This window comes from Lissotriton helveticus, chromosome 4_1 (assembly GCF_964261635.1).
Source record: "Lissotriton helveticus chromosome 4_1, aLisHel1.1, whole genome shotgun sequence".
NCBI classification, from domain to species: Eukaryota; Metazoa; Chordata; class Amphibia; order Caudata; family Salamandridae; genus Lissotriton; species Lissotriton helveticus.
In genome coordinates, this window is record NC_136063.1 from 166,392,626 (window position 1) to 166,407,384 (window position 14,759).

The following is a 14,759-nucleotide window of genomic DNA, read 5'->3' on the forward strand; positions in this document are numbered from 1 at the left end:
TATGCAAATTAGTCTGTCCCTGGCCCAGTGCATCATGGGAACAGGGCAGACCAAACTACCAAGCCAATTCTTTACTGGAAAGGAAACAAGCTTCCGGGGACCGGTTTCTGGCATTACAGCCGTCTTCGGCCCGGCTTGCTTGAATCCTGATGGTGCAGTGAGCAAGGGACTCCTTTCTGGTGAAGAATTGGCTTGGTAGTTTGGTCTGCCCTGTTCCCATGATGCACTGGGCCAGGGACAGACTAATTTGCATATAGCCAGGTTCTGAGCTGGGATGGGGCAGTGAGCTAAATAACGGTGATGGATCAAGCCCTGATCTTTGGACTGGGTAAGAGTGGTCTGCTTAATTCAGACACTCTGTTCATCACCACCCCCTTTTCTGAATCCTGGATCCAAGGGGGGCCTGCGTTGCCAGGGCCGGAGCCGCCGGCAGCAGAAACCTAGGCCCCCTAACCGAGTCCACAGGGCCCGAAGGTGCAGCGGCAGGGTCGGTACGACCAAAGATGGCATGTATCGCCTCGTAGAACGTACGAAGCTGGGCGGGGGTCGCTCCGGGTCCCTGAAAGGGAGGAAAGCTCTGAGTCGACCCTACGGGCTCTGCGAGCAGATCCGCGGGGGTGGCACAACCCGCGCACCTCGTCGAATCGGCTGACTGACTAGGAAAAGTCAGAGCGATGATGCTTCTTCGACTTCTTCTTATGCTTCGACTTACCCGACACAGAGTGCGAAGATTTCAATGATTTCGAGCTGGAATGGCAATGGCTCCGCAACCGGTCCCTCGACCTCCCTCTCAACCGGGACCTCGAACGGCGTGGAGGCGACTGCCGGTCTTCAAGCAGCTTTCGGGACCACGCCTACAAAGCCTTTGGCGTCAACAACATTCAGTCAGAGCACAACTTGAGGTCGTAGTCGCGCTCCAGGCAAAAAAAGAGACAAGCGTTGCGGATCCGGGATCTATGACAAAATATCGATTACAAAAATATCTACCTACAAAAATATCGCAACAAAAATATAGATTACAAAAATATCGACATCCTATCTCTAACCAGGTAAGTACAAAAATATCGAAAATAAAATATCGATGTCCAAAATATCGTTTTAAAAAAATATCGTTTTTTTAAATTAAAAATAAATGTAATATAAACAAAATACTTATAAATGTAATAAACATAGTTAAAAATATATTATAATATTTAAAATTAATAAATAATTTAATAAACAAATAATAAGATAGATATAATACATATTATATACTTCTATAATAACTCCCAAAAATTATTTTAATAACTTATAAATAAATAAAAATATAATAAATGTATACACATAAAATAATAATATAAATAACAATTAATCAAAATGTAAAACAAATTAAAAAAAGTAAGTAAATGTTGGATAGCGTAGGGGTAAAAATTACTATTCCCACTCCAGAGAGTGCAACAGTAAGGAAAGTGTTGGATAGCATAGGGGTAAAAATTACTATTCCAACTAGGGAAAGTGTTGGATAGCGTAGAGGTAAAAATTACTATTCCCACTCCAGAGAGTGCAACAGTAGGGAAAGTGTTGGATAGCATAGGGGTAAAAATTACTATTCCCACTCCAGAGAGTGCAAGAGTAGGGAAAGGGTTGGATAGCGTACGGGTAAAATTACTATTCCAACTCCAGAGAGTACAACAGTAGGGAAAGTGTTGGATAGCGTAGGGGTAAAAATTACTATTCCCACTCCACAGAGTGCAACAGTAGGGAAAGTGTTGGATAGCGTAGGATTAAAATTACTATTCCAACTCCAGAGAGTGCAACAGTAAGGAAAGTGTTGGATAGCGTAGGGGTAAAAATAACATACTTATAAATAAATGTATTTTTTAAAATAATAAAAAAAACTTAAATATTAAATATAAACCATTTACAAATACCAATACATAATTATTAAAAACATAATTAGCAATAAATAAGTAACTAAAAACATTAATTAATTCCAATTAATAATAATTAATAACCAATTAATTAATTACCAATATAATTAACAAAACAATTAATTAAAATACATTACCTAATTACATTTAAATTACTTCCCACCCTATTCTCCTATAAACCCACAACCCACTACAGAACATAATGATCTATTAATCAAATAACAATAAATTACCAATTAATTAAAATGAATTACCAATTAATTAAAATTAATTTATAATTCCTTAATAATTAATTTAGTATAATTAAATTACTTCCCACCCTATTCCCCTATAAACCCACAACCCGCTACAGAACATAATTATCAATTTATCAATTAATAAAAATAAATTACCAATTAACATTAATTACCAATTGATTAAAATTAATTTATAATTCCTAATAATTATTTATTAATTTAGTATAATTAAATTACTTCCCACCCTATTCCCCTATAAACCCACAACCCGCTACAGAACATAATTTATCAATTAATAAAAATAAATTACCAATTGATTAAAATTAATTACCAATTAATTAAAATTAATTTATAATTCCTGATAATTAATAATTAATTTAGTATAATTAAATTACTTCCCACCCTATTCCCCTATAAACCCACAACCCGCTACAGTACTAAAATATCAAATTTATTTAAATTACATAAATATAAATTAAAAACATAATACATAATATACATAATATAAAAATCAATATTAGTAACATCGAAATTGTTAACATCGATATTACTAACATCGATATTACTAATATCGATATTAAATCTATCGATATAACTTACCTTCTATATTATGTCCCTTCAATATTTAAACATCGACATTATTGTATGTCGATATTTAAAAAATCGATATTTTGTCTGCATACCGCGGATCCGTCACCAACATCATTTGATGACAGGAACCGCCGGCCTTGAAACCGGGCATCCCTCGTGCACCTTACGTAGTCGAAGACTCAAGAAAAGACGTTGACAAAAGTCAATAAAAAGTTAGTCAAAAAATTACTGAGGTACCGCTCTTCCAGGATCTGTGCTGGCAGGCGCGAAAAAATAAAGAACTGATGTCAGCGCGCGAGGGAGGCGTCTAAGTAGCTGCCATGACGTTATCCCGGCGACCACAACGCCGATGACAGACGCGGAGCCGACCGACGCCACCTTACGACGCGCAGAGGTACTGCTGATAAAAAAAAATTCCGGATCCAGTCTGACGACTGGGGGTAATTCTAAGGTAAGGAATTTATAACCAACGTGTTTCTTTCAGATCCAGTTTAAATCAATGGGCCTAAAACGCTAGGGAGATCTCTACAGAGATGGCAGATTTCTCATGCTGAGTACATGGGAGAGGCCACAGGGACGTCCCTTGAGGTATTTACATACTACCGATTGAAAAGCAACTGCAGGGCTTCTCCCGCTGATTTTCAGACAGACACCCTCCCCCACATTCAACACACTATAGATCACTGAGTACAGTCCACTTCCACCAAATATTTATTTTGTGCATTTATCGAGTAGCGCAGGTGGAGTGACTAGTCATTCAAGTGCATGCCAACCAGCAATGGAAGGCAGAGCTGAGGATAGAGATTTCTAATGTACAGTGGAAGTTTTTTTGCACAGACGGGTCAAGTGTCCCCCAGCAGCAGTCTCTGTATGATACACTACAAGTTTTTACAGAGAGTATACTATACCCCCCTATCATGTACAGGTTTGGCCTGAGCCCAGATGAAAGATGTAGGGAGGCAGGTGTGGATTTTCTAAAACTGGCATGGTCGTGCAGTGCGATACAGTCCTGTTGGATTGAAATATAGGCTACGCTAATCAGTATGATTTAGGAGAATATCCAGCTCTTCCCTATGGTGGCCATACTATGATATGGGAGGGATGTACAGACCTCGAACAGGCGATATGTGGCACCATCGCTGTTACTGGCTAAGAGGCGGCTGACTTGCTACTGGGGAAGAGGCAGAGTGTCTACATTTAAGATAAGGCTAAATTACAATATATTGCAATGAACAATTGACTCTCTATGCTGAATTACTTCCACCCACATCCAGGCCTCGAGATATTTGGCAACCATTGCATACTTACCTTCTTGCTCTTCCATCCGTCACCCCCCTGTGAACTGAACTATTGGCAGATGGCTGAGTGCAATGTGGTGGTGGGTGCGTTCAGCGCCCGTGCTGATCTGATGGCCCACCTGGATATCACATGAATTCTGCTACCAAGTGAAATGTACAATATGTTTATTTGAGGTATCCTGGTCAATATTGCTGGAGCGGAGGGGGAAAACAATACCGATTTCGCATTGCTGGTTCTCTGTGGTCATGAGCTGATGTATACATTCTTGTAAAAGATATAAAGATTTTTTTTTTATGTTGTTCATAAAGTATAATGCAGTTCATACTCCATTTTAAGCATCATACAATGTAATATCTATAATCTACCACAACACTAGAAACACAAATATACTTACCCTTGGATGCACCTCTTCTATGGAAGAAAAGGAAGAGACATAAGAATGACCCACAGTCCCAGTCACTGGAATGTCATAAAGCTTTCCAGCGAGTACATTGCTTGTATAATCAAAACCTAAAAAAATGTGAAGCAAGAATCAGAACAAAATGGATTATCTCAATATTCCCTCATTCTTAATCAAGCTTTTCTCATTTGTTATACCTTTACGAAGCAAAACTCAAGTTCTGACTAACAATGATCAGCAAAATGCAAATATAGTAGCCAATACAAAAATATGCTTCTAAGATTGGAACTTGTTACTGGAGAACAAGAACATGTCTAAAGAAAAAGTGACTTCCCTATAGTAACAATTTTTCTGGTGGACGAAAAAGCCTTTTGTAGATTCTTCAATTTATGAATACTGCTTTCAGGCTTCAGACAGGTCAGGAAAACCTCTCCCCCACGACCAGCAATGACACTCCAACATCACCAGGTGGGTGGCATGCAGCTTGAGCTGTGACCCAGGCTCCAAATGTGAAAATACTAGCGTGTATTATGTACCAACTGGCACGCTGGTGTCAGTTCTTGATATTCAATCTAAGCCCTATTGAGGCACGTGGAGAGGAACCAAGATACCCATAAATATAGCACAACATGTTTTGACACTTTGTTGTGGAAAGATTATGGTTTATTTTCCATTCAAAGCAGATGTGGCTTCAAACAGGTGATGAGCATCAGTCAATAAACTACAGTTTATGAAAAATATGCACCCACGTATCCCAGCAGGAGTCCCCAGCAATGGCTAAGAAACTGCAGTATTTCAATGGGTTTCATGTGTTTTAACATTAGCTTGCGTCTCATTCCAAAACCTAACTATAACATCACTTTTTGGGGGGATTTCATTGAAAATACAAAATCAGAAACATACAACCAAGAAACGGAAAGCATCGAGGGCACAGAATAGAATACAGCACATTAAGAAGACCATTAAACATATTCATCAATTATCAGCAGCTGATGCACCCCTCCACTCCATCAAAGGATCCACAAAAAAATATGATGGGAGCCCCAAATGTGCCCGGGCCGACAATGTTTAGACACCTTCTAAACTGTGGCACTAGCTTAGTGGGAAGGAGAGAGGTGAGTTAGCGATATGCAGGAAGATTATGTATCCTCCAAAAATATTGCTACTGAAGCGAGGTAATTTTTTTCACATGGTTACATCTTTCCACAGATTCCTCACCGTATGACTAGGTCCCAAAGGAATACCCACCTAATAGAAGGAACTGGCTAGTGCTGGTTTACCTTGGTAATAATGTAACTCTGTTTGGGTTGCGAGGTACCGGTCACTGCATGCCAGAGATGTGAGGCAGAAGTACTTGTAAAAAAAACAAAAATAGAAGTTTGATAAAACTGGGCCGGAGACTACCTTGGGTAAAGGAAAAGATGGGCATGTGCGAAGGACCAGCTCATCCGGGTAAAAGCCTGTGAACAAAGACATGAACAAAAAAGGCCTGAATTTCTCCGAGCCTGCAAGCCGAAATAATTAAGAAAGGAACACATCGGGCAACTGTTTATCTGCTGGAATGGACAAATCATAAAGAAAGTTTAAAAAAAAGGCTCAAGTCCCACTGAGAAATAATAAATGGAGTGGGAGGGAATAAAGCAAACTTTCTGGAAACGTGCCACAGTGGGATGTAAACAGAGACAGTTAATTAGGCAGACACATGAAAGCAGGCAGAACAGCTCAACAGCCCTTGATTGCAGCCACTGGAAGGTCCTGCTGAGCAAGAGACAAAAAAAAAAAATCGCAAGATGTAATAAAGGCAAGATTTAAAAGGGGCTAATTGCCTTTCTACTTGCCCTAATGGACAAACCTAGCCCAGCAAGCTGTGTAGATTAACTTAGTAGCAATCTTCCTGGCAGCCAAAATGACACCATAAGAATCCAAAATGACTGTCACAGCTCCACCTCAGTGTGAGTAGTCCCAGGTTTTAGGGTGAGGAATTAGACCCTCCAGTTGTGTGAGCAGGTCTACTCTCCACAGGATTGGCAGGGGTGGCCAAATGCAGAGTGGTAACAGATCGTGGTATAGAAACTCCTCGCCAAGTCTGCGGTGTTCAGAATCAGGAGTGATTGATCATCGCACCTTCAGTAGTAGTTTTGATAGAACCAATCAATCAATCAATCAATCAGAACATTTGTAGAGCGCGCTACTCACCCGTGAGGGTCTCAAGGCGCTGAAGGGGGAGGGGTGCTGCTACTGCTCGAAAAGCCAGGTCTTGAGGGGTTTCCTGAAGGTGAGATGGCTCTGGGTCATTCGTAGGTGTGCGGGGAGGGCGTTCCATGTTTTGGCTGCCAGGTAGGTGAACGATCTTCCTCCGGCAGTGGTTCTGCGGATTCGTGGGATGGTGGCGAGGGCGAGGCTGGCAGAGCGGAGCTGGCGGGTGGGAGTGTAAAACGAGAGGCGGTTGTTGAGGTATTCAGGGCCCATGTCGTGGAGCGCTTTGTGTGCGTGGGTGAGGAGCCTGAATGTGATCCTCTTGTTGACGGGCAAGCCAGTGCAGGTTTCTCAGGTGGGCGTATATGTGGCTGTGGCGAGGGAAATTGAGGATGTCGTGTGGAGGCGTTCTGTATGCGTTGTAGTCGTTTCTGAAGTTTGGCAGTGGTTCCTGCGTATAGGACGTTTCCGTAGTCCAGTCGGCTGGTGACGAGGGCCTGGGTGACCGTCTTTCTGGTTTCAGTGGGGATCCACCGGAAGATCTTTCGGAGCATGCGCAGGGTGTTGAAGCATGATGCCAAGACGGCGTTGACTTGCTTGGTCATCGTGAGGGAGGAGTCCAGGATGAATCCCAGATTGCGTGCGTGGTCCGAGGGTGTCGGCGCGGAGCCCAGAGCTGAGGGCCACCAGGAGTCGTCCCAGGCGGACAGGGATTGTCCGAGGATGAGGACCTCCGTTTTGTCTGTGTTCAGCTTCAGGCAGCTGAGCTTCATCCAATCTGCGACGTCTTTCATTCCTTCCTGTAGGTTGGTTTTGGCGGTGGCTGGGTCTTTGGCGAGGGAGAGCATCAGTTGGGTGTCGTCGGCGTAGGAGATGATGTGGATGTTGTGTTTGCGTGCAATGGCGGCGAGGGGGCTCATGTAGATGTTGAAGAGGGTTGGGCTGAGTAAGGAGCCTTGGGGTATGCCGCAGATTATCTTGGTGGCTTCTGAGCGGAAGGGAGGGAGGCGGACTCTCTGGGTTCTGTCGGAGAGAAACGAGGTGATTCAGTCCAGGGCCTTTCCTTGGATCCCAGTGTTGAAGAGGCGGGTTGTTAGGGTGCGATGGCATACGGTATCGAAGGCTGCCGAGAGGTCCAGGAGGATGAGGGCGGTCGTTTCTCCGTTGTCCATCAGGGTCCTGATGTCATCGGTGGCCGCGATGAGGGCCGTCTCGGTGCTGTGGTTGGCTCGAAATCCAGACTGGGATGGGTCGAGCGAGTGGTTTGCCTCGAGGAAGGCAGTCAGCTGTTTATTGACGGTCTTCTCGATGACTTTGGCCGGGAAGGGAAGAAGAGCGATGGGGCATAAGTTCTTGAGGTCTTTGGGGTCCGTTGTGGGTTTCTTCAGCAGGGCGTTGATTTCTGCGTGCCTCCAGCTCTCGGGGAAGGTGGCTGACGCGAACGAGCTGTTTATGATGTTCCGGAGATGGGGTGCGATGATGGTGTCGGCTTTGTTGAAGATATGATGGGGGCATGGGTCCGAGAGGGAGCCGGAGTGGATGGAGTTCATGACGTTGGTGGTGTCTTCAGCGCTGGTGGGGGTCCAGGTGCTGAGGGTGCCGGTGGGGGTCGCTGGTTCGGTGACTGGAGGCGGAGTCTGGGGTCCGAAGCTATCGTGTATATCTGCGATCTTTCGGTGGAAGAACGTGGCGAGGGAGTTGCAGAGTTCTTGTGACGGTGTGATGTTGTTGCTGGCGCTGGGGTTGGAGAGCTCTTTGACGATGTTGAAGAGTTCCTTGCTGTTGTGAGTGTTGTTGTCTAGTCGCTCTTTGAAAGATGTCCTTTTGGTGGTGCGGATCAGCTGGTGGTGTTCGCGGGTGGCGATCTTGAGTGCTGTCATGTTTTCTGTAGTTCGTTCGTGGCGCCAGATTTTTTCGAGGGATCGGCGGGATTTCTTTGATTCTTTGAGGGCGTCTGTGAACCATGAAGTTTTCCTGTTGCTGGTCATGCTAGGGGGGGTTCTTCAGTGGTGCGAGGTCGTCGGCGCAGTTGGTGATCCACTGTGCGAGATTGCGGGCTGCGTCGTTGGTGTCGGCGGTGTCGACTGGCGGGTTCTGGCTGAGGGATGAGTGGAGCTGGTCTGTGGTGGTCTTGCTCCAGCATCTGCGGGGAGTTTGTTGCGTGCGGTGGTGGGCTGTATTCTTTTTGAAGGTGAAGTGGATGCATCTGTGGTCGATCCAGTGTAGTCCGGCGGAGCTGCTGAAGGATACGTGTTTGCTGGCGGAGAAGATGGGGTAGAGCGTGTGGCCAGCGATGTGGGTTGGGCTGTTCACCAGTTGTTTGAGTCCGAGGTTGGCGAGGTTGTCGAGCAGTGTGGTGGTGTTGTTGTCGCTGTTTTTTTCCAGGTGGAAGTTCAGGTCTCCAAGGAGGATGTATTCTGGTGAGGCTAGGGCGTGCGGGCTGATGAAGTCGGCGATGGTTTCGCTGAATTGTGTGCGTGGGCCCGGGGGTCTGTAGATGAGCGTTCCTCTGAGGGTGGTCTTGGGGTCAGTGTGAATCTGGAAGTGTAGGCGTTCGGCGGCGGAGAGTGGGTCTTCGGTGTTGGTCGTGATGTTGATGGTGTTCCTGTAGACGATGGCAATTCCTCCTCCTGATTGGTTGACGCGGTCCTTCCGGGTGATCTTGTAGCCGTCCGGGATGGCTATGGCGATGTCGGGGGCCGAGGAGGCGTTCATCCAGGTTTCCGTGAGGAAGGAGACGTCCGGTGCTGTTGTGTCGAGGAGGTCCCACAGTTCGACGGCGTGCTTGTGGACGGAGCGTGTGTTGAGGAGGATGCACTTGAGGTGGTTGTTGTTGTTGCGAGGTCTGGTGGGAGGTACGCAGGCTTGGCAGGTGAAGGGTCCGTGGGTTCGATTCGGTGTGGCTCGGTAGCAGGCGGGTTTTCGTCCGGCGTTGAGGGTGTCGGAGTCGTATCTCAGTCGGGTGCGGCGGGGGCCAGGGGTCCAGGCGCAGACGGGCTTGCCTTTGGCGCGCCAGCGGCGCTGTCGCTGCGCAGCCTCCATATAAGGGGTAGCGGGAGGGAGGAGCCGCTGGGAGGTGGGAGTGGGGTGGCCAATGGGGGTCGAGGGGGCGGGGCCGCAGCGGCGGGAGGAAACCGGAGAGGGAGACGGGGGCAGCGGGGAAAGGGGGCACACAGAAGAAAACAAGCACAGGGGTTAGGGGGACAGAAGGCAAGAGTGGCACGGGGGGCAACAGGGAACAAAGCAATTACAAAGAAACTATCAGGACGAGCAAAGACACAGTACTTAGCCTGGAAGGCGGCTAAAGTGGCAGCAGGAGCCGGGACACACAGGGGGGCACACAAAGACGAGCACAGGGGTCAGGGGGTACAGAAGGCAAGGGTGGCACGGGGGGGCAACAAGGGAACAAGTAATTACAGAGAAACAATCAGGACGAGCAGAGCAAGTACTTAGCCTGGAAGGCGGCTAACGGTGGCAGCAGGAACCGGGACACACAGGGGGCTGCGTGGCGGTGAGAGGAGCGACCTACCTGGTGGCAGGGTCAAAGGTCGCTCCAAGATTGGTAGAAATACGTAAAGCAGGATAGCATGACCTGAGACCAACTGAAACTGAAGGCACCCTCCTAGAACCATTTAGATAGATGTGAACGGCACAAAACTAAGGACGCTTACTGTTCTGGGTCGTGGCAAAAAGATCCACAAAGGAAAACTCCAATCTGGAGAAGACTATTTCTGTCCGCTCAGGGTGTGGCTCCCACTCATGGTCCTCCAGCAAGAGTTGCGGAGTGCATCAGCCCTCACATTGAGGGAGTCATATAGGTAAGCCGCTACTGTGAAGATTCCCAGTCACTGCGCCCAACAGGGGTTTCACAATCTCAAACCTACCTATCCTGGGATATAATGGGCAGTGGGATTTGGGTATTGTTCCCCGGGCTGGAACAGAGAAAGGCCGATTAGAGCAAGATATCCCACCAATAGCTGGAGAATATCTATGTGTGGGCCCTGGTTGGATATGAACCAAAGGGCTCAAATTGTCAAGTCTCCCAGGTGTGCATCCACCCAGAAAGGAGGCATTGATAACCAAGGTAGCTATGAGCCTACGGGAGAATGAAAGACAATTTTCAGAAGGTTGGAGTGCTGCTGCTGCTGATGCTGATCTCGTGATGCACCAAGTGGAAAGTCTGCACCTGGGTAAAGAGACTTCCTTGGTATTGCAGCACTACTCTGCAAACATCAACAGAGAGCTGTCATCTCCCATCTGATGTGGCATCAACAGGATGTATGGCAGCACTGGAGGGCTCTCATCCATCACCTGGTTCAGCACCAATAGGATGCAAGAGGTCATGAAGCATAAGAGGTTCAATACTGCAAGTCATGGGCTCTGAGCTCGAGTCAGACTCAATAGAATTATCGCCTGAATATCTATAATCCTCTGATGAAAAGCCAGGCCTCGATTGGGGTGGTGCCCCACGTCCACCATTTATTGTTTGGGAACAAAGACAAGTTTTGGTGTCTATTTTCTTAACTGGGTAAGTAGGAAAAATTCACTGCAGCCTAAGTTCCTCCAGTGCAGCACAAATCCTTTTTGTATAGTTTACAGTATCACAGTATGGATTTGTAAAAAGTCTGTCTGCTACACAAGGCAATATTCGTATCCATCCACTTGAGTTGTTCAAACGTGTATATATGATGCATTAATGCAAAGCCTTTACTATTAGGATGAGCACTCAAAGGAAATGCAGTGAGCTCAGATTGCATTACTGGTCCTAATGTAAAAATATATACACTTTTACTAAATTGAATTATGTGAGGATATTATGCTCTTAGGAAACCCTTCTTGCTGCCTGCTGTGGGGGCCAGAACCCCCAGAACACACTGGTAAGCCCAGGAGGAGGGGATTGGAGGCTAACAGCGCTCTTTGGTGCTTGGAGACTCGTGGGATGACTTTCTTGCTGCCTGCCATGGGGGACCACAACCCCAAGAACACACCTGTGAGCCAGGAGGAGGGGCTCGGACGCTGCCACTGCACTCTTTAGCAGATGAAGACCCGCGGGTGAGAGACGCCATATCTTGCTGCCTGCTGTGGGGACCACAACGCCCAGAACACACCTGGGAATCTAGGAGGAGGGGCTAAGACACTGCCACGCCACTCTTTAGCACTTGAGACCTGTGGGCGTAGGGTGCCTTTCTTGCTGCCTGCTGGGGAGGGAGCCCAACCTCCGGAACACACGTGAGCCCAGGAGGATGGGTTCCAACGCTACCAACTCGCTTTTTAGTGCTTGGAGACCCACAGGACGTGCCCGGGCGAGGAGTGGGCCCGTCTGCTGACCAAGGCTGGGCCTACCCTCTTGGTTTTCCAATTGGGGGTCTACAAGGAAACATTTCTATTTCTGTTAGCAAGTGAGCAAGTTCTCTTTTTTTATATATGGTACAACACTCTAGCGTCTAACTTAGTTTTGCAACTTACCCTTTGCTTAGCCCCTTTCTGGAGCGGTGTTTTACACCTTAAGCCATGGGGAAAAGAAAGGCTCCGAAGCGTAAATCCACATTGGGCCCCAACAATACAACCATAAATACTTGTCTGGCCTATTTGGTCGGCCTCAATCATGCCTTCAGAGGCAGGATGTAATGCCTTAGCCCAGTTCTTTTTCGAAAAAGTGAATACATTATGACATTTTCCAAGCGAAAGCCAGAGACACCGAATCTGAGGGCCTGGTTTGACTATTCAGAGAAGAGTGTGGGGCTGATGAATTTTAGACCCATTGAGTCGTCGGAGATCTCTGAGTTAGTCTCTTCAGTGAAGTCAGGATCACCACAGGATCCAGCTTCGCCATCTATTGTGGAAAGAGGCGGGGAAGTGGTTAACTCAGTCTTGTGTGTACTGCTGAATTGCTCCCTGTTGTCAGGCCAGGTTCCTGGGTGCTGGAAGCATGCAGTAGCAGTGTCACTGTTGGAAAAAACAATGTTGAATCCCACCAAACCTGAAAAACTACAGTTGGTTTCGCTATTTCTGACATTATCCAAGATAACGGAGAGATTTGTCAACAAACAGCTCTCGAGTTTCTTAGCAAGCCATAACCTGCTGCGTAGGACTCAATCTGGCTTTCGGCCCTCCTACACCACCGAATCTGCCTTGATATTGGTGACAGAGGCTGTCCATCAGATTTTGGACACAAGCAATTCTGTGGGGCTGCTGTTACTGGATCTTAGCGTGGTGTTTAATACTGTGTCCCATAACATCTTAATTGAGAGGCGCTGGAACCGTGGTGTGGGCCACGGAGCATTGAGGTGAATCACTTTGTTTCTGCATTGGCGGACCTTGTAAGTGTCACAAAACCCCCACCAATCAGAAGGGTTCCCTGTGAAACAAGGTGTGCAGTGGGGCTCTTCTTTGAGCCCAACTCTATTTATTGTGTACATGCTACCGCTGGCGGATATTATCGGGCGCTATGGATTGACTGTCATTTCATATGCAGATGATACGCAGCTGTCACAGAATTCGGCACACATGGCCTCCACCTAGTGCCTATACCTGGCAGGAGTTGCTAGGTGGACGACCTATATCTGGTCTATGGCATTGTGGCCTCAGGAGTTTGCTTGATAAGCTTTGGATAGTCAAATCACTGCAGTGGCACGAAAATGCTTTGGGATGCTCAAGATGCAGAGTAAAAAGGAGAGCAAAATCTTGTGCCTGTTAGTCAGCACAAAAAAAAAAAATGATTTTCCAGGCCTTGAATGTATAAAGATTAGATCATTGCTTAGATCATTGCTTATCAAAAGCTTTGTGTTATTGTCACAAAGCTTTTGCTAACAAAGCGCGGGGACATCTTCAGTTGCTCATAAAAACACATGTACCTTCCAGGGATCGAAGATCAGCAAGTGCACCCGGGCGGGAGCGCCATCAGCTACTTGGCACCAAAGCTGTGGAACGACTTGCCCTGATCAGTTTGTCAGGTGCAATCGGGAGATCGTTTGAGGAAGAAACTCAAAACTTGTTTTTTTTAATGGTTCAAATCTTTTATTGCATTTCTATGGAAATAAACAAACGGTGCCTATGTAGGCCATACAGTCTCATGGGTGAACACACCCTGCGTATTCTGGCAGTACACATCGGCCATTAGGCAAACTAAACCCCAGCCCCCTCCCACCACCCTCCCTCCAGTCACCTCTGTGTTATAGAGTGTCCGTGTTGCTGGTGTGGTCAGTTACTTTTGCTCCGGGGTTGGAGAAGCGGCCGCCTCTTGTAAACGTAATAAGCGTTAGTATTTGGAGCAGGAGAGCTCTCGAAATTCCCGTGATAGCAAAGATAAGAATGGTTGGCGCATGTCTCTGAAGGCAGAGCCTCTCCGGCCATCGTCAGGGTTATCTTTTCCATACCCAAGATGCGCCACAACCGTTGGAACCAGCCTATGTGTTTAGGAATCTGTGCAGTCCCACAGTAGGCAAGGATGTTTTGCAAAGCCGCTCCTAGGACAAGGCCGATCTGCCGCCCTCTCCTTGATTTCAGGGGGTACATAAGGGGATTAGGCACCCCTAAAAGTGTATATGCGGGGAACGTGGGTATGAGTATCTAGGTGTGTGTATATTTCGTTTAGCACTTGAGTCCAGTAGGGCTGCAGTAGCTGGCATCCCCATTGTAAGTGCACCAGAGTTCCCTGTTCTCCGCATCGCCACAAACAATCCGCGCAGGGTTTACCCTATGTATAACACTCACTGGGGTGTAGTACCAGTTAAGTGATTACTTTTCTTAGCATTTCCATCAGGGCAGTGTTTGTGGCTGTGTGCTTGGCTCTGTGATAGATCCCTTACCACTTTTTGTCGCTCAACATCCTCCTCGAGTCTTTCTTCCATCTAACCCGACCCACGTTATAGAGACGTTTATTTTGCGTGTTCAGTAGGGAGTGAAGGTCGGAGATAAGTTTTTTGTCTAATGACTTGGATAAGAGCCCTCTCTCATATTGAGTCAGTAATCTGTGTGCATTGGGTCGGTTTTGTGGTTGCAACACCCACAGTCGGGGCTGCAAGTAGCGCAGTCTCTCCGTTGTGGGGATCCCATAATCCGCTTTGACCTTCTCGAATGGTACCACTCCTTCGTCAGCAAAGAGATGGCCCAGAGCGCGGCATTCTG

General features: G+C 46.9%; 1 protein-coding gene across 2 annotated transcripts in view; it reads right to left on the minus strand.

Moving 5' to 3' along the window:
- Positions 1-14,759, minus strand: part of NAPRT (nicotinate phosphoribosyltransferase) — a 367,006-nt gene that overhangs the window by 176,056 nt on the left and 176,191 nt on the right. For both annotated transcript variants that reach the window (XR_013610448.1, XM_078686638.1), the window contains exon 5: positions 4,431-4,546. Coding sequence is in view for 1 of the 2 variants with exons in the window: in XM_078686638.1 (XP_078542764.1) it covers positions 4,431-4,546 (116 nt within the window). In the remaining variant the exon portion in view is untranslated. The remainder of the gene's footprint in view (positions 1-4,430; positions 4,547-14,759) is intronic.